Source organism: Hydra viridissima, unplaced genomic scaffold (genome assembly GCF_058129835.1).
Source record: "Hydra viridissima isolate aposymbiotic clone 2 unplaced genomic scaffold, HvirCarnegie_v1 scaffold_14, whole genome shotgun sequence".
NCBI lineage: Eukaryota > Metazoa > Cnidaria > Hydrozoa > Anthoathecata > Hydridae > Hydra > Hydra viridissima.
In genome coordinates this window covers 1,294,788-1,314,897 of record NW_028324313.1, presented here as the reverse complement: position 1 = coordinate 1,314,897, position 20,110 = coordinate 1,294,788, and the positions used below count along the sequence as shown (strand labels likewise).

General features: G+C 29.1%; 2 protein-coding genes across 3 annotated transcripts; one reads left to right on the top strand and one right to left on the bottom strand.

The window, feature by feature from the left end:
• Positions 1-1,121: 1,121 nt before the first annotated feature.
• On the bottom strand, positions 1,122-3,929 carry LOC149878712 (uncharacterized). Of its 2 annotated transcripts, none has more exons than XR_016446788.1 (4): positions 3,896-3,923; positions 2,172-3,707; positions 2,006-2,099; positions 1,122-1,887 (listed from the first exon to the last, which is right to left on the bottom strand). XR_016446788.1 is itself a non-coding variant. In XM_090071210.1 (4 exons), the coding sequence occupies exons 3-4, from the start codon at positions 2,095-2,097 to the stop codon at positions 1,191-1,193; spliced, it is 789 nt and encodes a 262-aa protein (XP_089927336.1). In that variant the 5' UTR covers positions 2,098-2,099; positions 2,172-3,707; positions 3,896-3,929; the 3' UTR covers positions 1,122-1,190. The 2 variants fall into 2 exon arrangements, 1 of the variants encoding a protein (XP_089927336.1); XM_090071210.1 differs by having other exon boundaries at positions 3,896-3,929.
• Positions 3,930-15,055: 11,126 nt separating this feature from the next.
• Positions 15,056-19,925, top strand: LOC145193065 (G protein-activated inward rectifier potassium channel 3-like). Its single transcript, XM_080070451.2, has 3 exons — positions 15,056-15,438; positions 17,950-18,647; positions 18,808-19,925. Exons 1-3 carry the CDS (start codon positions 15,126-15,128, stop codon positions 19,084-19,086), a joined length of 1,290 nt encoding a protein of 429 aa, XP_079926577.2. The 5' UTR covers positions 15,056-15,125; the 3' UTR covers positions 19,087-19,925.
• Positions 19,926-20,110: the final 185 nt, after the last annotated feature.

Below are 20,110 nucleotides of genomic sequence, written 5' to 3'. Positions count from 1 at the left end.
TATGACTGTCCCTTTTTTTCCATTAAAGTTCTTAATAAGTTCAAACTTAAATATATTTCTACCTATACATAGACTCCTAAATGTAAGCATGTGGTTCGAGGTACATAATGCATTGTGCCATCAAATATAACAACACAAAACAATTAAGGTCGTTATTCTCAAACGAATGAATATTCATAAAAAAATAATATTCGAATGAATATTCATATAAAAAAAACAACTGAAGATTAAAAGTTAAAACGAATTTAGCTGTAAATCCGCCTACTAAATAGGTAGAAATTCTCGAATGGTTCAATGAATAAGCTTCTTAATTAAAGAAGAAATTTATTTTTAAGCTTGCTCTTTCATTTAAAATTATATTGTTTATCGATTTTATACCACGGGCTAAGGTTAGTCAAAAAATAGCCATCAATTATCTTCACAAGCTGGGCATATTAAACCGAAACCTCCGAAAAAAAACAGGAACCTATCTTCTAAGGCCGAACTTTTAGGATTGTTAAGTCACGCATGGGATGGAATTTCTTAAGAAGATTTTCGTTAACTCATCACTGCCATGCCTATAAGGTCCTTGTATTAAAAAGATAAAATCCTTATAATACATTCATCTTACAATGCAAAAAATCAAATTCAATGAGTCAGTATTTAATGCTGCTGTTACGCAATAAATGTCTGAATTTAATCAGCTAAACAAAAATGTGAGAAATTTTTTTTTTTTTTTTTTTTTTTTTTTAACTAAAAGATTAAAACTCTAAATAATTTGCTGTTTAACTAAAAGGAAGAAAGTAGCTACTCGTGAACGTAGCTTAACGAAAGTAGCTACTCGTGAACGTAGCTTAACGAAATGATCTACAAAAAAAAAAAAAAAAAAAATTGTCTACTAAAAATCAGAAAAACGACATTAAATTGGGTTATATTTTTCAAATCAATCATATTTCCTTATCATTCCAATGTTCATTGATGTAGAAAAAAAGCTTTGTTTTGTTGCTACAATAAAATAAGATTAAGAATAATCGTTTTCAAACGTTCGATTGTTTTTATCACTACAGTTTTATGTAACTCTTCTTCATGATGTCGCCGTGAATCTTGATAGTAATCTTCGCGAAAATACTAAAATTCATCTATAATTCTAAAAACCATTTATTAAAACCACGTTAAACTCACAGTAATAACATAGTCAAATTTAACTTGAATTAAAAATAATAAACGCCATCTTTAGCCCTTTCCTGTTGTTGAGCCCATATTCCTTTCGGTTTTTTTCTGTAAAGAGTAGCATCTGAGAACTTTCTGTTGTTTGCGATGGTCCCTGTGTAAATGGTTTCATTGCTTCTGTTTCCTAAAAGTTCTTTAGACAATGGGTTTAGTCCAAGATGGTTTAAACTTTCTAGACTTTTGCTTTTAGCTTTAAATCTTGGATCAAATGCGGTGTTCAATGTATGCATCTTTAAATCTGAAACCCTTCGCATACCAAACGGTGGGGGGGGAGGGGGAGGAGGTTGGATTGATGCTACTGATGATGTTTTTCTATTTTTAACAACTTCGTTTAAAACACGATTGTTTTCAACCGGATATATTTCACACTTTTGCTCAACGCAGCTATCGATGGCTACATTTCCTTGTGCTTTGCAATCTGCAATGTCTCTTGCTACCGTTGAGATTTCTCGTTCTTCATCTGTATCAATAATATCGCTTATAATACTCTTGTGAACGCTTAGGTCTGGAACACTTTGTTTAGATTGTCCAGATAAAAAAAGAGTATAATAGCTGAAATCATTTGTGATGAACGATTGGTCTTTATTTTGAGATTCAATTTTCTGTATCAATTTTTTGTGCTGATTTTTTACCGATCCAAGCTGTTCTTCCAGCTTCTTCTTTTTCTTTTCTTCCTTGCTAAAAGAAAAATACTCAAAACGTAAAAATCACCTTAAGAATATATTTCTTTACGGCGGTGGATTTCAAAATCTTGTGAAGAATAAAAATATTGAAGGAATTTTAAAAAACAACTTACTTAAGTTTTCTATGAACAAACCACGTGCTGATGATCAAAAGAAGGCACAACCCCCCGCAAATAGCTCCCAGCCAAAACACAATGCTTCCCATACCTTTAAAAAAAAGGTTATACTACAATCACAGTTTTAAACAAAAAATTTACGGCAGCCGGTTTGATTCCTTACCAGTTATTCCTTTGGTTTCGCAGAAAAGTCCAACATAGTCTCCAATGCACCTAAGAAGCAACAGAAAATACTGAAGTAAAAAGCGACATTTGACTAATTTTTCATTTGTAAAAAAAATGTTAACACTTCACAGTTTATCTAAAAAGATTACCTGCAAAACCTCATAGTCGCTGATTTAAAACAAATTCCTTTGTTTTGGCAGAAATTTTCATTTGCTTCACATATCACAAAACGTTCGGTTAAAGATGATCCATTGTAAATATTTAGTTCGACCGCTACCATTGTCTCCGCGGAATTTATATTGTTAATGGCTATTATTTGAGGGAACGTCATCGGAAGGAATGGCATCATGTTGTTTACAACGCTGAGACTAATCTGAGAGTTCAAGATAGGAGCGCTTGCAGAAATGGAATTTGATACTCTTTGAAGATTGCTTGTAATTGGTGATACCGACAGTGTCATTTGAGTGATGCTTTTCGTAAGTCGCTCTGTGCGAAGAGAAGAGTTCGTAAAATTACTTTTATTGATAAAAGGTGAGATACTTGAGTTAACAGCTACTTTAGAAATAGAGATATCTGTTTTGGACGGTAAGATGGTGCTTGGAGAGTAGTTTGAACTTATCTTCGTCTTTATATTATTGAGAGAAATTGAACTCTCTGTGGCCAGCTTTTCAGAACTATTATTTGAATTCAAAACTGATATTTTCGTTTCGCTGAAAGATGGAGTATAACTCGCGGGGATGACATTTAAAATTTGACCAGATGGAAAATTTGCAGATGTAGCAGCTAAAGGTAAAGAGTTGTTGTTTGCTCTAAATAAGGCACCTTTGTAAACACTTGTGGTAGCAAGCGTATTAAAAATAGACAAAGTAGGCTGGATCTGTAAGGTGCTTTTGCGGTTCATGGTGGTGATTGAGCTGACTTCTATGGTCGTCATCTTTTGAAAATAAACTGATATTATTTCGGTCTTTGAGATGTTGCTGGCGGAAAAAACTGCTGTCACCTGTTTAAAATTATTCCGATCCGGAGCTGCTGTTGATTTTTTTGTAGTGCTGAAAGACGACGGATAACCGATGGTGATGAACTTTGAAAGTTGACTTAAGGGAAGTTTACTTTTTGAAATAATAGTATCCAAAATCAAAGAACTTGTTGCTTGAAAAATTGCTTTTTTTTGTAAGCTTGTGGTAGCAATTACTTTTGAAGTTGATCTACTTGGCTGAATCAGTAAAGTGTTGTTACGCATAGAGGAGAAGATTTTTATGTTTGTAGCCTTTTGCGAGTAGCTTGATTTTAATTCCGTCATTAAGTTGTTCGGCGAAACAAAAGCTGTTGTCATTTGCCTAATAGAATTAATTGGATTCAAAACTAGTGGTAGTAGTGTTGATTTTGTTGTTGCTGGTAAAGACAAAGGAGAACTGGGTACGACAAAGTTTGAAACCGGACTTAAAGGAAATATATTATTCGCCGTCGTGTTATCCAGTGGCAAACCATTGGTAGTTGCTACAATTAAGACACCTATGTAGGTCCACATTAAACCCTAAAAAAATGGTGGAACTATTGGATCAACATATTTAGCGACAAATTTTGTTTGTAAAAATGTATTTACGGACAAAAAAATAAATTAATTAACAAACAAATAAAAAGGGAAGTGTAACAATTTAAAATTTTTTCATGAAACCAAAAAAAACTTTTATATCATATTTATATAATATAATTAAAACTTACTTTCATTTCAGTTTGGATCGCAAAATTCATTCTTAAACTGCCGAAAAGGTTCTCATATTTAAATACTTTTTACTTCCTTTAACGCGATTGGTGGAATGCTAACTACCGACTCAATGTTTTTCTAGACGTTGTATTGCGTCTTTTTCCCGCCTAATTACTTTTTTTTGAACATTTAAGATGTACTTGTAAGAACCACCACATTTTTCTATGGCAAGAATTAAAAATGCAGTATTTTTGAAAAGCGTGTCAGGAAACTTTAAAACTTATTTATACGCGTAAAATGAAAATTAGACTAGACCGTCTTTTATGTGTAAAAAATTGGTAAAAAGCTGCGAACGTTTTTTGATTGTAATTGGATATTTCACAAGAGAAAGTCTAATTACCAGACCCAATTAGCCAAGCGATCAGCAATTTAACCGTTGATAGTTATTTTATCAGGCTAAATAAAAGAATTATATAAGATAAAAAAAATTACTGACTAATTTTTATGATAATTATGAAAATAATAGATTACAATAAAGTCCAAATATATTGCTCATAAAATAATATTAATGAAATACGGCGGTATTTTCAGTGAAGTGAATTACAATTTGCTAATTTTATTTTATTCAATCTTACAGACAAAGAAGTATCAAGTTTTTAAAAGTATTTAAAATACTTTAATTAATTTACTAAAATATTCAATTAAATACAACTTTTTTTTTTTTTTTTTTATTTGTATATTAGCAATAGTTAACTATTTAAAATATATAACGTAAATTTAAAAAAAATATATTAACTTTTCTTATGCAAACATCACGTGTCTGCATTTTTTTTCGAATTGTTGTGATTTAAGATGGCTTCTTAAGAAAACAATTGCATCTAGATCTAATTTTTTAAAAAATGGTCCAGTTGAACTAAATGCTTTTCCAGTTTCTACACTAGATGGACGAATTGTAGAGTGAGCATTTTAAAGAATTTCCAAATAAAAAATGATTTTTTGAGTTTCAAACAAATTAAATTCTTTACAAAGGTTTGAGCCCAATGAACCTTAATGGCTTTTTTTTTTTTTTTTTTGATCAACTTTCCAAAGCATTCAGCCATAAATTCAGATGACACATTGCTATTATCATTGCCAATTATCATCATTATCAACTTCTGTTGGACAGGTGATGCGTGATCATCTTGGAAGTCTTTTTGTTACCAAGCATCATTTAAGTTTTTCTAATCCGAAATCTTTTAGCGATTTATTAACATTTTTAATTTTGATAAACCTCTAAATAAATCTCTTGGCTAACATTGAATTCTAACGAATTTTTGACTCCAAAAATAGAAAAAGTTCTCCTCTGAATTCATCTTTAGAGTAATGTTTTGAAGTATCAGTTTTTAAGTGATTTTTTAAAAGCTCCAACTATTTTTCTAACTTTAGGCAAAACTTTATGAAGCTCAGAAAGAAGATTTGGAGCTCGCTCAATAATCTTCATTTCACCTTCAACGTTAAGATCGTTAAGATCTTTGTCATTGGCATTTTGATTATTGATATATTGTTTTTTAACGACATCTATTACGATATTTTTTATTAACGACATCTAATACAATTAAATGAGGAAAACAAAGTTGATATTCAACAAGAGAGTCTGAATTGCCTCTTTTTTTCCGTTACAGAAGCACTATCAGCTATTAGTGGATATCTAGTATATTGGATAACCGCCTTTGCATAATAATACTTTAAAGACAATGTCTGCACTATCTCATCTTTTTTTTTTTTGAGAAGGCTTCACACTTATTGTTTTGTTAAACGTAGGCTTTTTATGATTCGATTTTTTTCTTTGAAACTCGTTGTGATTTTCCAAAACTCGTAGTGAAATTTCAAAAAGTAAACCAGAAACAATTAACGGACGCTTCTAACGACACTTCTAACGACACTTCTAGAGACACTTTTGATTTGCCGAAAAGGAATCGCGAAATTTCAAAATATTCAGCGGGGAATTATAAGTATCTATTTTTTTTTTTTTTTTTAAAAAAAATTAATGCTTTGCAGCATATAAAAAAAACTACACCGTTTTAATGCATGCTTATAAACCCGATATTTTAGCGCTGCATTAATTGTTAAAAGAACTTATTTTTGGTTCAATAAAATTTTGTTAATTTGGCTGAAGATAAAAACTTTAACGATTTTTGTTTATGATGATTATTAAAGTAAGTTACCATGGAATCTGAAAAAAGTCATTAAATGTAAAAAAAAAAAAAGTTTGTTAACACGTGGCAACAAATGCTGTGCTATAGAACTTCAAAAACGGGTAAAAATGCACGCATTAAAGATTAACACTTTAGTTTTAATGCGGAAAGAATGCCGAAAAGCATTATGGTTAAAACAAATATTTTCTCAGGGAGAGCTTAAAACTCTTCAAACTTGAATTTTTAACTTTTGGATTGTTTTGCTTTTTTCTTTCAACTTTTTTAGTTAATTTAAGTTATTTCAACAATTTCGTTTGATGAAAGTGTAAAAACTACCGGCTACAGAGTGACGCAACTTTGATATCCAATACCATGATAATATAAGAAAACGAAAAAACTTCTGAGTCACTCTCTATTCCCCAGGCTTCAGCGTTTTCTTCCGACTCTCAATAAATGATTAAAAAAAAAACGGACAATTTGTTGTTTGTCTTTGATTTTAAAGAACCTCTCTCTGAAACAATCTTTAATGGCTTCCCTCTAAATAATCTTTATTTTGAAACCTCAATGGAAGCCGTGCCAGGGAAATCACAAAAAAGAAAATGGGGTGCAAAAACAACACCATAAGACGTCACAACTAAAAAATCTTAAGCATTTTGTTTTGAGATTTAAAAAAGCATCATTGTGACTCGTTGCGCTTCTTACACGTTTTTTGGTTTTAGCCATTTAAAACGCATGCGCAGAATTCCTATTCGATTAAAACCGTTTAACTTATACAAGTTTAAATAATAAATTATGTGCGAATTTAAACGTGTAAATGTGACCCCATAAACTTTACTGTTTTTGACACATACAGTGTACTATTTTTAATGAATTTCAGAAAATTCTACTTATCGTAAAAGACTGATTTAAAAGTTACTATTTGTTATTCGATATTCGTTAAAAACCAAACGCTGATGTTTAAAATTTCTGCCACTTTCGTGAAGCCGTAATAAGGATTTTCAGTATACTAGGATACTTGAAGCTTTTTTCGGTATACCAGGATACTTGGAGTTATTTTGGTTAGCTAAGCTTTTTAACTTTAGTATTCTTAGAAAAAAAACTCAAAGACCTTTTTTAAAAACAACTTTTGTTTTAACATATGTCTTGTAACCAAAAATAGTAACCTTTAGTTTTACGAATTTCAGAAAATAGTATCAGGGAGAAAGTGCAAAAACAACAAACACCAGAGAAAGACACTCTTTTCTGACACTCAGGTTAATTTAACTGCATTATTTTAATTAACTGTTTATTTTTTTTTTTAAGCTTTTAGAACAAATCTTTCCTAATATCTAACAAAAATAACGGCGGAATATTTTGCGAAAACATCGACCAACAGTTGATAAAATTACAGATTTTTTTAAACTTTATTTTTAATTGCTACCGATACGATATTACGCAATTTGTTTCTTTGGTTTGTTGTTTACGATCGTTTGGGAATACACTAGAACATTAATATACGCACGCGTATATTTATGATGAAAAAGAATGTATGCAAAAGCGCAATTCTATTTAAGCTATATAAACATGAAGTGTAAACAATCCCTAACTAATTACTTTTAGATTAAGCTACATAAACAATTAATGTAAATATAATCTTTTAAGTTTGCAATTTTAAAGTTTAAAATCCACAAAAAAAAAAAAAAAAAAAACATATACGAAAACGTCACTCATATGGTGTTGTCATAGTTGTACAATGATGCGTTAGTTAATAGAATTTGTCAAGTTTACTAACTCGTCATTTTATTTCGTCCTTTACTTGCTAACGTAGATGCCATTAATTGTTTGTTGCAAAACCTTGTACAGAAGTTTTTCCTTTTTTCTATCCCATGAACTATACTTTAAGGGCTTAGCTCGTCTCTGAATTAACTCTTAACATAAAACCGCTTTTCTCAGCAGTAGATATCTTTTGTTTCAAAACCTGCTTAAAAATGCATTAGACTGTAACTGAAATCTCTAAAAAAACTGCCGACGCTACTTTACGTTGATTTTTGACGTTACTTTATGATGGTTGTCGACGCTACCTTACGATGATCGCAACTCAAATCGTTTTATATTCCAATGCATTTAATTACTTGCTTTGAAAGTTTCACCGGAAAACACACCGCCTGAAAACAAACATTCCTGATGGTATACGCAATGGTTGATTTACAATTTGGTGGTAAGTTGTTGTTTGTTGTTTGTTCTCCAGCGTTTGGGGCAATTGATGGCGCAACTTCAACGGGTTTGCATAGAGTTCTTGTTATCAATAACGAAACAACGAAACAGAAAACAAATTTCATGCTGATTTTACGACTTTGAACTTTTTATACTGATGCAAGATTTCTGAAGATGGTTAAAACATCAATAGAAAAATTTCTTCAAGCCAGCTTTACTATTAATGGAAGATTGAAGAATATGCACAGGATCCGTTTATATACAAAAACGTGGGTTGCGTCATTCATCGACAAACAATTCAAAGTTCAAGGCTGCCAAAGCTGAAAGGCGTCGAATGTGAAAGTTGCTAAAAATAGGAAACGTGTTAATATTTGATTCCTCAGCGATTTTTGAGGGGAATTTTTTATCAATAAAATTTTTCACCGTTTGATGATAACCAGAAACAGCATAAAACTTGTGTCTACTGCGGGCGTAATTGTGTAAACCACGAGTGAGTTTGTGAAAACCTCATGTGGACCGGGTTAGCAATGGTTGAGCATTTACATTATTGCTGATCAGAGAATCTTATGTCTGCTAGGAATCGAATCGATTTATATGTTGGTTAAGCATTTACTGAAAGAGATTTAAAAGTTTCAAACTTTTTTCAAACCTAACAAAGGTGTTAACATTTTTTAATGTTCACATATTTAAATATTTAAAAGAGTTTTTTTTTTTTTTAAATTTTAGTTTAATTTTAGTACAAAAGCTTGATATTATGCAAGTTATTTGTTTTGAATCCATCATAACTCTGCATCACAAATTGCCCGACAAACACCAAGGTATCTAATTTCGTTTGACGTTGGAAAAAAAAAAAAAAAGAAAAAGATAACTCAAAGCAGACGTTCAAAAAATTGAGTATTTAAGTTATAAGCAAAATATGTAGAATAAGATCTAAATTCCTAGGATGAAGATGCTCCTCTGTTCCTCAATTAAAGATGCTCCTCTGTTCCTCAGCTGAAGATTACTCTATTTGGCCTACAAAAAAAAAAAAAAAAAAAAAACTAAAAGAAAATTAATAAATAATTAGCAAAGGCGATAGCTGAACTTTGATTATTTTACTTTTAAGATGGCAGTGGGGGATTTATGTTCAAGAGCAGTAGTCAAAAAAACGTTTATGTCAAAAGAGCAAAATATCAGCAGCGTAACGATTTAGAAATCTTATGAAAGCTAACTTTTTTTTTACGTGAACAAAAATCTAAAATTAATAGAATTAAAACTTTAAACGAGTCACAGTTTGCCGACCACTGTTCTAGAGAAATAACGCGACAAAAAACGTAAAACACAAAAATTTAGAATTTCTCATGAGCGCCAATTTTTCTTCTTTTTGAGTTTGAAATGAATTTTTTAAGTTTCTTGTTTTAGTTTGCACCGGCTTGTGGCTTGATTAAAGCAAACATTTACAGCACAAGTAACATTTACAGCAAAGAGATATTTATTGTTAAAATTCTAAAGCGAAAAATTGAAGTGCATGACGAAACAGAAAAATAAAATAGAGAGAAAAGAGCTGTAGAAATTATTGTAAAAAAAAGAAGTTGCGACCTCCAGGTACATTAAATTATAATTAAATCATAAACACAAACTTTCCGCCATATCCAAAAAAAAGTGAAAGAATATTTAGGAAAAAATGATGAAACACTGTTTCACAATTGAAGGCGATTACAAATCCTAAAGTTTCTTTTAAGACTTATGACGAATCATTACGAAATATCTGATGCTTTCAAAATATCTCAAGACTATTTTTTGTTTCCCCTTTTAAGATTTGGCACAGTTTTCACGGATTAAAAAACAATAGCACTACTCCTTTAGACATGGCACACTGAGATCTTTACAGATTCAGTTTTTTTGTGCGTGTTTGTGTGCTTTTTAATACAAAAGCGAAAGAAAGAAAAATTAAGAATAAAACGATAGAAAATAAACAAAAACTTTTTACGAATTCATTTTCTGGTTAAAATTTAGATCGAAATATTTTCCTTAAATTAGTATCTTAAAATTGCATCCCACACACACAAAAAAAGCTGCAGCTCACACTTTCTGTTCGTTTTGATGAGAATTATTCATCGTATTTAATCAATAATCTTAAATGCACTGAGAGCATCTAAGATGTTTCATGTCTTTAATCATCAAGTCATTCTGAAGATTTTAGCCTTGACTTCTTGTTATGTCTGCAGTAAAATAAAAAAATTATTATAAATTATTACTGTCTTGATGAGATCGTTTTACAAGAAGGAAGTGAGCTCAAACGTTTTCTAGCTGCGATTTTTTCTTTAATTCTATTGGTTATTATTTAAATGTTCTACGTGGGTTTTGTTCTATTGATTAGGTATGTTGCATAATCTTATTCGTAAACTATAAACAAAAAAAAACATTAAGGTGGCAAACAGTCATAAATTTACATAAATTTAGCTTTAAAAAAAATTTATTTTTGTAGTTTTTCTTTCTGGAAATTTTTACCAAAAAAAAATTTTTTTTCGGTCAAAATTTTTGTTTACTTTTTATCGGTGATTTTTGGTCTTTTAAAAAATATCAGGTATAAAAAAAAATCAACACCTAAGTTTTGCCTATTTGACCGGTGGATTTGACTGATGGATTTTAGAAAATTCAAAGCTTTTTTAAGAAAGTTTTTCATTTTTTTTAAATAAAATTAAATGTTTAAAGTTGTAAATTTAAGTTACATTTTCAGCGATTTTATGAGTCTCATTTACATTATCTCATTCTTGAACGTGGTTTCTCCCATCGTTTCCTTTTCTTTTATTTCACACAAGGGAGGTAAGGCTCTTCTTTTTTAGATACGTCTTTATGTTCCGCACTTTCTAAAGCAACTTCTTTATATATTAACAAACCTAAGTTTTAAGAAAAAAAGGTCACGTTTTTTTCCATTTCCTTTTAACCTGACCAAGTTCGAAGATTCTAAGTGTGTGTATTTTGAATTATTCTCTTTTACAAATTTTTCCTTAAATTTAAGCGAATTTCGCTTCAAGCAGAAGTAAATTTTTATTTTGTTGCTTAGATTAGATTTAATTTGTCGTGTTTTTTTTAAAACTTGTTATTACATTTGTCAGTTGTTGTTACGATATTTTTTTTCAACTTGAATGTTTAAGACTAAAAATACAATTTTTATATACAAAAAAAAAATGTCAAAATTATTTTATATTTATCAAAGTAAATTAAAAGCCAAAGAAATAAAAAATTTAGATAAAAATTTTTAAATCATTTCAACTTTCTCAAAACGTGTAAATGATTTTGAATATTTGACTTACATAAAACTTAAATTACTACTTTAACTGTAATTATATTGATTTTCAGACAGCATTAAGCACACAAAGCATTAATTAAGGATTAATAACGCCTACACTCTTCGCACGATTCAGCGGTGTAATTAGATGTAGACAAACATCAGAAACGGAAAGTTAAATTAATTAGTGTTGTTAATAACGTTCCATCAGAAATGTTTGAGCCTTCTCTCTTCCCATATAGACGTCATTAGCACTGAATCAAATCATTTGGCGCATGATTGCAATTGTTTGGAGGAACCTTTTGTTGAGGCTTTTTAAAGCAAGCTTGAAACTACCTTAACCACCTATTCCTGAATCTTTTATAATTTTTTATAATCTTTCTTTTGTAATCTTTTAAAATCTTTTATAATCTTTATAATCTTTATAATCTTTTATAATCTTTTATAATCTTTTGTAATCTTTTATAATCTTTTATAATCTTTTATAATCTTTTATAATCTTTTATAATCTTTTATGATCTTTTAAAATTATAACTTAAGGTAAATTATAGAGAAGTTAAGTTTGGAAGATGTGGAAATGCGCTATTTAACCTATGCGAATATTCAGGAAAAAATCTTGCTTATGATGTGCAGTAACTTTTACGTTAGAGGAACGAAACAAACTCTTGACAGTATCAACTATTGGTACAACAAATATCTGGAAAATGAATCAGTAAAGTCATCCATGAATCATCCATGAAAGAATTTTTTAACTGTTTTAATCCTCGAGTTTTATGTCTTGATCTAGATCCATTGTCTCTATTAGTTTAGGAGGCAATAAAAAATTTAAAGAAATTTCTTGTAGTGAAAAGAACTTAATTTTGTTGCTTTAAGAAGGCATCTTTATATTTAAACTTTGTACTTTATAATCAAAATCTGTGTATTTATCCAATTCAGGTACAAGTCCCTCAGATTAAAGATGGCTAAACTTTTTTTATATAAATAAATTTATTACAACATCATTTTTGCAATATTACAATATCATTTTTGCAATATTATTGAAATGTTGTTATAATATTATTAATATTATGAATACGAAAAGAAAAAAGAAGTTCAAATAAACGGCTTCAAGTTCTTGAATGCCCAATGGCCCCCTCAAGTTTACTGATTGGCTTGTTTTTTGTTCCTAACCTTTGTCCAGATTTCAGAAACCATCTTTTCTATAATTGAGTCAATACTTTTCTATAAAAAAAAATTCAGTTGAGTGACACTATAAGTTGTGATAAAACTGAGATTATCTTTATCGCTGGCTGACGGGTTAAAAAAAGTGAAGCTAACTATAATTATTTTCACACACCTACAAATGTCATTTTAATGGTACTTAAGGGTGCAAGGTGTTTCTTCCTGCGGTCCGTTGAACCAATAATTGACACTAATTTTCTTGATATCATTCAAAGTAAGAATTTCAGCAGAAGGCTAAAGAAGATATAAAGCAAACTTTTCAAACCTCTTAATAAATAAAAATTGAGAAGGGCATGGTTTCTCTTCATCGATTCATGGAAACTCATTTACAAACCTTGTAAATGAGTTTCCATGAATAGATAATGGTTTCCATGAATAGATAATGGTTAAGGTAGATTGAATGTAAATCCCACATTGCATTTTTTTCTCCCAATCAACTGATGCGAAGGACTTAGGCATGGGTGAATAACCTCCTTTAGAATAATTTAATTTCTCCGTATCTGCATTCAAACGATTTACAGACCGGAAATGGAAATTAAAATTTAATGCTTAAAAATGTTACGGAAATAAACAAATCCTATTGAACAAACTTTTTCTAAATTTGTATTGATTCTTCAAGATTCAAGATTCATTATAAGATTAGTGAAAATATTTCGCCCAAGATTTAACTTTTTATTCAATAGAGCAGCAAAATATAGTAACAAACTCTCGGAAGATATAGTAGCGCCATCATCAGTGGAGTTATTTAAAATTAGTCTCCAAATTTTTTATTTAATCATTAATTCTCTAACTTACTTTATGCAACTGGTTGTTCATAGCGCGGCCATTTAAAACGACGCTCACAATATATCTGCAATATATCATTACAAGTATTTTATGTGTGTATGAATTTATGTCTATGTGCGTATATAATTGTAGGTATATATACGCATGTATGTATGTATGTATGTATGTATGTATGTATGTATGTATGTATGTATGTATGTATGTATGTATGTATGTATGTATGTATGTATGTATGTATGTATGTATGTATGTATGTATGTATGTATGTATGTATGTATGTATGTATGTATGTATGTATGTATGTATGTATGTATGTATGTATGTATGTATGTATGTATGTATGTATGTATGTATGTATGTATGTATGTATGTATGTATGTATGTATGTATGTATGTATGTATGTATGTATGTATGTATGTATGTATGTATGTATGTATGTATGTATGTATGTATGTATGTATGTATGTATGTATGTATGTATGTATGTATGTATGTATGTATGTATGTATGTATGTATGTATGTATGTATGTATGTATGTATGTATGTATGTATGTATGTATGTATGTATGTATGTATGTATGTATGTATGTATGTATGTATGTATGTATGTATGTATGTATGTATGTATGTATGTATGTATGTATGTATGTATGTATGTATGTATGTATGTATGTATGTATGTATGTATGTATGTATGTATGTATGTATGTATGTATGTATGTATGTATGTATGTATGTATGTATGTATGTATGTATGTATGTATGTATGTATGCAAAGTATGTATATGTATGCATTTATATGCAGTTTTTTTAGTTCGTGATATTGGATAGTTAATTAGTTACAGCAATAAATTTAATCTCGTTCATTAATCGACCCTTTACTTCTAAAGAAATGCTTGGAAAATCTTCTATAATCGTTTTAATATTGATTTAAAAATAAAAATATTTAAATTCGAAGTGAAGACAAAATTGAAAGTTCATTTGTTGTCAGCGATTGAATTTGCGTTTTTAGAAACCATTTAACTCAGTGGGCAAATTTTTTTTTCTCCAAAGCTATTTAAAACTTAATTTCTAATTGAAAATGTAATTACGTTTTTTGAAAATTTTTTTTCATAGAATTAAATTGCGTTTGTGAAATTCCTTTTTTACTTCTTTTTTTAAAACATTTAATTGGATCCTTGTATCATGTCAAACCTTTATTAATACTAAAATATCGGTTCCGGCATTTTAGTTTTAAAAAAAGGTAAACACACCACCGAAACTTTGCGAGTGACATAAATAATATATTAACTAAATTTAATCAGCTTTGACTTTCGCCAAATACGGCTTTATTATGACTATCACAAAAACATGTTACCGTTACTTTGAAGGATTTTTAATTAAATTTGTAGTAATCATTTCCATAAATGTTTTATCATGTCTCAATGGATTTACACACAAAATTATTTTTTAGGCTGTTGCAATCGTTTATCTTTTCTATTCATCAATTGCTATCTATGCAATATATTTGTTTGTAATTTTTTTACTACACATTAATTTGCTTATTGGAATAATTTAGCTGCATATATTTCTTAAGAAGATAAAAACAATAGAAGCACAAATGCATTTATTAAAGTGGCTTCAACAAATTCCTTACAATAATCCTCGACAGAGTGGCATCGAATGTATTAACAATAAAAATAAAGATGATGAAGACAAGGAACTTTTAAAGAACTTTGTTTCTAATGTAGCTGTTCAACCATATTTCACATTCAATAACACTTCAAAAAAGCAGAGATTAGTTGAAAAGAACGGTCAAAGGAATGTTAGATCTAAGTATGTGTTAAGGAATCTTTATTTAAGAGATATTTTTACAACAATTGTTGATGCAAAGTGGAAATGGCTCATTGGGCTGTTTTTTATCCTTTATATAGGTTAGTATATAAATAATCTAATCCATATATCTAGAGCTGCTTTGACTAAAGCATTTATGTCAAAATTTGCCCTTTTTCAAAAATATTTTACAATTTTTTTTTTCAACCTTTATGTATGCATGTATGTATGTATGTATGTATGTATGTATGTATGTATGTATGTATGTATGTATGTATGTATGTATGTATGTATGTATGTATGTATGTATGTATGTATGTATGTATGTATGTATGTAGTCTCAGTTTTGGGATTGGTATTAGTTGTTAGTGCTTGTTACATAATGCATGTAATAGCACTTAATTATTTTTAGGGCTTTTTAGGGCTTAACTTGCAATTTTAAAAGAAATAAAAAAACAAGTTTGATGGTAAAAGAGTTCAAGAATTAATGCTAATAAATCCTGGATCTTTTTTAAAGTAGTTTTCTTGAGGCAAATAAATAGTGTGAGGGAAAATATTATGCTGTCAAAAAATGAGTGACTTTAAAAAAACTAAACCAAAAGAAAAAAAAGCATATCTCTACTCAAAGCATCTGGTTCAAGTAATTTCAACAGCAATTTATCTTGCAGAGATACTGTTTCAGTCAGTATATTTTCTCCTGATTGGTTGATTCTTTTTTTAGAAAAAGGAGATAAATTTTAGGATAACTGTTTTCAATAAACCTACTATTTACTGAATGACTATTTGAAGTGAACCTACCTATTCTATATTCTTTCCTAATTTATATTACTTTATGTTCCTATTTTATATCCTATTTTATATTTTTATATTTTATGTTCCTATTTTATATTCTTTTGATTACTTTTGGTAAATTGTCTCTGACAAACCTACTTTTCATTTGATGTCTGTTCCCAATTAAACTACTGTTTCTAAATTTGTTAGATGACTGTTCCCAATCAACAGTAGGTTTGTTAGAATCAGTTGTTACTGATAAAGTTCTGTAGTTCCTTCTGAAGTTGTTGGCAAAGCTATTCATAAGTTGATGAAAGTTCTGAAGTTGCAGATATGTTAATAAAGGATGAATGAAAATTAAAAAAAAAATGTTATGTAGTATATATATGATTTTAGAAATTTCAAATCTATCCATAAATTGCAGAAGCTGTAAAAGTTTTGTGGAGAAATATTGAAAGTATTTCTGTATTTTGAATCATTATTTACATGGCAATAACTTTCTTATAATACAACTTAATGTTCAAAATCTGTAGAGTTCTATTATATAGTTCTAATTTTTATCCTGAATTTGATAGAGCAAAAACAGGACATAGAAATTTAGTTAGTTCAGATAAAAACCTACTTGAGTTAACTACTCCATTTGTAATAACTTAGCATTTAAACTTTTAAGCCAGTTTCCTGAAAGTTTCAACTTTGTTTTGTTTTAATTGTTTTAAATTATTGTTTAGGCTAATAAAAAATGTATTTAACTAGAAAAAACCAAAAATTTTTATCAAGCGGTTTACAGTATCTTAGGGTAATGGGGGTAATGTGTGTATGTACAGTAAGTCTTCCCTATTCCCCCCTTATTGCAATTCAGAGAATCTAATTTTTTTTATTGTTATGGCAAGTACATATTTCTATAACATTGAATAAAAATTTTTTCAAGTTCATCAACTAAACATTTTCCCTGTGTCAACATGTGGTCTTGGATTAGCATTTAAAACGCCAATAAATTTTAGATAAAAAAAGCAGTAAAACGCCAAATTAATTTTAGATTTTTACTAAAAATACCCCACAAATTTACCAGAGGTTTAGCTTAAAAGATCTTTTCTGGGATAATTTTAGTGCTAATAAAATAAGGTTAGTTAGTTGATTATAAGACTTTACAAGACTAAAAGTCTCTAATGGTTATACTTAAGCATAAATTTAAAAAAGTGCAAAATGCACTGTGTTCTTTTCATTATGTCTGGCATATTTTCAGTCTGAGATTAATACAAAATATCCAATATCCAACGCTAGGATATTGCTAGGATAAATTATGCATACCAAAACAAATAACAAAAATGGATTCTTTAGCCTATCTTTTAATGAGGAAAGGATATACTTTTTTAGTTTAGATAACTGTTTTAGTTTTAAAAAATGAAAGTTTAAGAGTTAGGACTATTTTTACAACTTAATTTGGACACTCATTCCATTTGAACAATATGGAACTATGGCTTAGTACAACACTAACTGATAGAATTTATAATCTAATCTTCTTCTTAATGCATCCACAATCTCAGTTGTTGAATTTTTTAAAATCACTCTAGATAAATTTTTGGTTTCTAAATTTTCTCTTGAAGTGAAGAGTTTTAATGATGCTTGACTTTTTTTCACAAAAAAGTAAGAAGTTAAGAATGATTACTGAGTGAATAAGTATTTTTTCCAATATTTTGAACCTAGGTTTTATTGATGGGGGAACTAACTCCACAACTTTTAATGTTATTATTAAAACTAATAACTAAAATGATTGTTCTGACCTCTATTCTTTTTTTTTAACTAATAAAGAATTAGCTTTTTCAGATGTTTATGTTTTTTAGTTTCTTGGCTGATATTTGGTTTTATTTGGTGGATAATACTTATACTTCATGGCCCAAAGTGTTTTGACCATATAACAACATTCAGAGAAGCTTTTTTACTTTCTCTTGAAACGTCAATGACAATTGGGTATGGTGGCAGGCAGATATCAAGTGAATGTGAAGAAACCATCATTCTTCTCATTGTTCAGTCTTTACTAAGCTATTTCTTAGGAGCCTGTTTCTGTGGATTGATTTACACAAAAATTGCTCGTCCTGGAAAGCGTGAATCTACAGTTAAGTTCTCAGATTCAGCTGTTATAACAAAACGAGATAATAAAATCTGTTTTATGTTTAGCATAGCTGATGTGCGTAAACGTCAGTTAATTGAATGTCATGTCAGGATGTATTTGTTCCGATCTTACAAAACACTTGAAGGTAAAATAATTCATAACCATCAAGATCAATTAAGAGTTGGTACTGATTGGAATAATATACGAGATGAAAGTGACCGCTTATTCTTGCTCTTTCCTTGCACTGCTGTTCATGTTATTGACAAAATGAGTCCTTTTTATTATATTTCAAAACATGAATATTATCAATCAAATTGGGAAGTGGTTGTAGTTTTAGAAGGAACAGTTGAAGCAACTGGCTATGTCATGCAAACAAGAACATCTTATTTGCCAAGTGAAGTGGTATGGGGTGCTGACTTTGTTGACATGGTATGCATATATAATTTTTAAAAACTTGCATAAAAGACAAGACTCAAAAATGAATCTTGTGTGTTGCTATTTTTTCTTCTGTCTTTCAATTTTTTTGCAGGTGTTTTTGCGAAAAAGTATAAAATTTAAAATTAATGTGTTATAAAAACATTTTTTTAAGGCAACAGCTGCTGACTGGGATAACCAAAAAATGCTATACCAACTAAATAAAATTAACAGCATTGCTTCAGTGATGCATGTACCTGAATGCAGTCCATATGAATATTACAAATCAATAAATATGCAACCTATTGACCTTGTCCCACGTCAAGACCAATTATTAGTTGGTGCCTGTATGGTTGATCCTGTAGAATGTAATTGTCACGTACAATCTGAAAGTATTGTATTGGACTGTGCAAGTAAAAAGTTGACATCTATCAACAAAGAACCCCAAATTTGATTTTTTAATGTTTAAAAGTATATTTCTGCAGGAAAATTATTTTAACGTGATTAAAATATTCAAAATTATTTAAATCTCTAAACATATATCATATATATATCATATATATATTTATAGTTATTTTGTAGTTATTTTTTTACTTTTTTTTTTTTTTAATTAGTTATATATTACAACATATATTTTTATTTAGTTTCTGCCACTGTTAAATTTTTTTCTAAAACTCACTGCTGTTTTTTTTTTTGGAAAGAATTTTGTTTATGTTGTTGTTTTTCTTGACGTTCTTACTTCTTAATGTTTTTTTATTTTTCTTGTGTATGCATGTATGTATGTATGTATGTATGTATGTATGTATGTATGTATGTATGTATGTATGTATGTATGTATGTATGTATGTATGTATGTATGTATGTATGTATGTATGTATGTATGTATGTATGTATGTATGTATGTATAATATATGTAATGTAATGTAATGTAATGTAATGTAATGTAACATAATGTAACGTAATGTATGTATGTATGTATGTATGTATGTATGTATGTATGTATGTATGTATGTATGTATGTATGTATGTATGTATGTATGTATGTATGTATGTATGTATGTATGTATGTATGGATAGATGGATGGATGGATGTTTATATATGTAATTATAATATCAAAATATATTTTCATTTTTTACTTTGTTTCAAAGTTTTAAATATTTTTTTCTAAATTATTGTTAGATTCTAATAAAATGCTATGTCTATAACACAATGTAAAATTTATATGATTACACATCTGAATATCTAATAGGCAACGTATTGTAAATATACACGCAAAAAATTGTAGTAAAAATTACAAACTTGGATTATTTTCTAAAAAACTTTTAAATGCAAAAAAATAACATTTATACTTTAGTTTAGAAAGCTCTGGTAGAAATGAATTAGTAAAGAAAGCTCTGGTAGAAATATCTGGTCCTGAGAATTGAGTATCATTGACCTGAGCATCAGAACCAGTAGCAAAGGATTGAGCTCAATTTCA

What these genes read in the sequence shown, in the direction of transcription:
- LOC149878712 (XM_090071210.1), bottom strand. Translation starts at nt 2,097, where the DNA reads ATGGGAAGCATTGTGTTTTGGCTGGGAGCTATTTGCGGGGGGTTGTGC. An exon ending in TTTGTTCATAGAAAACTTAA is followed by an intron (nt 1,888 to 2,005) that starts GTAAGTTGTTTT and finishes TTTTTCTTTTAG; the next exon opens with CAAGGAAGAAAAGAAAAAGA.
- LOC145193065 (XM_080070451.2), top strand. Translation starts at nt 15,126, where the DNA reads ATGCATTTATTAAAGTGGCTTCAACAAATTCCTTACAATAATCCTCGA. An exon ending in GTTTTTTATCCTTTATATAG is followed by an intron (nt 15,439 to 17,949) that starts GTTAGTATATAA and finishes TATGTTTTTTAG; the next exon opens with TTTCTTGGCTGATATTTGGT. An exon ending in GTGCTGACTTTGTTGACATG is followed by an intron (nt 18,648 to 18,807) that starts GTATGCATATAT and finishes CATTTTTTTAAG; the next exon opens with GCAACAGCTGCTGACTGGGA.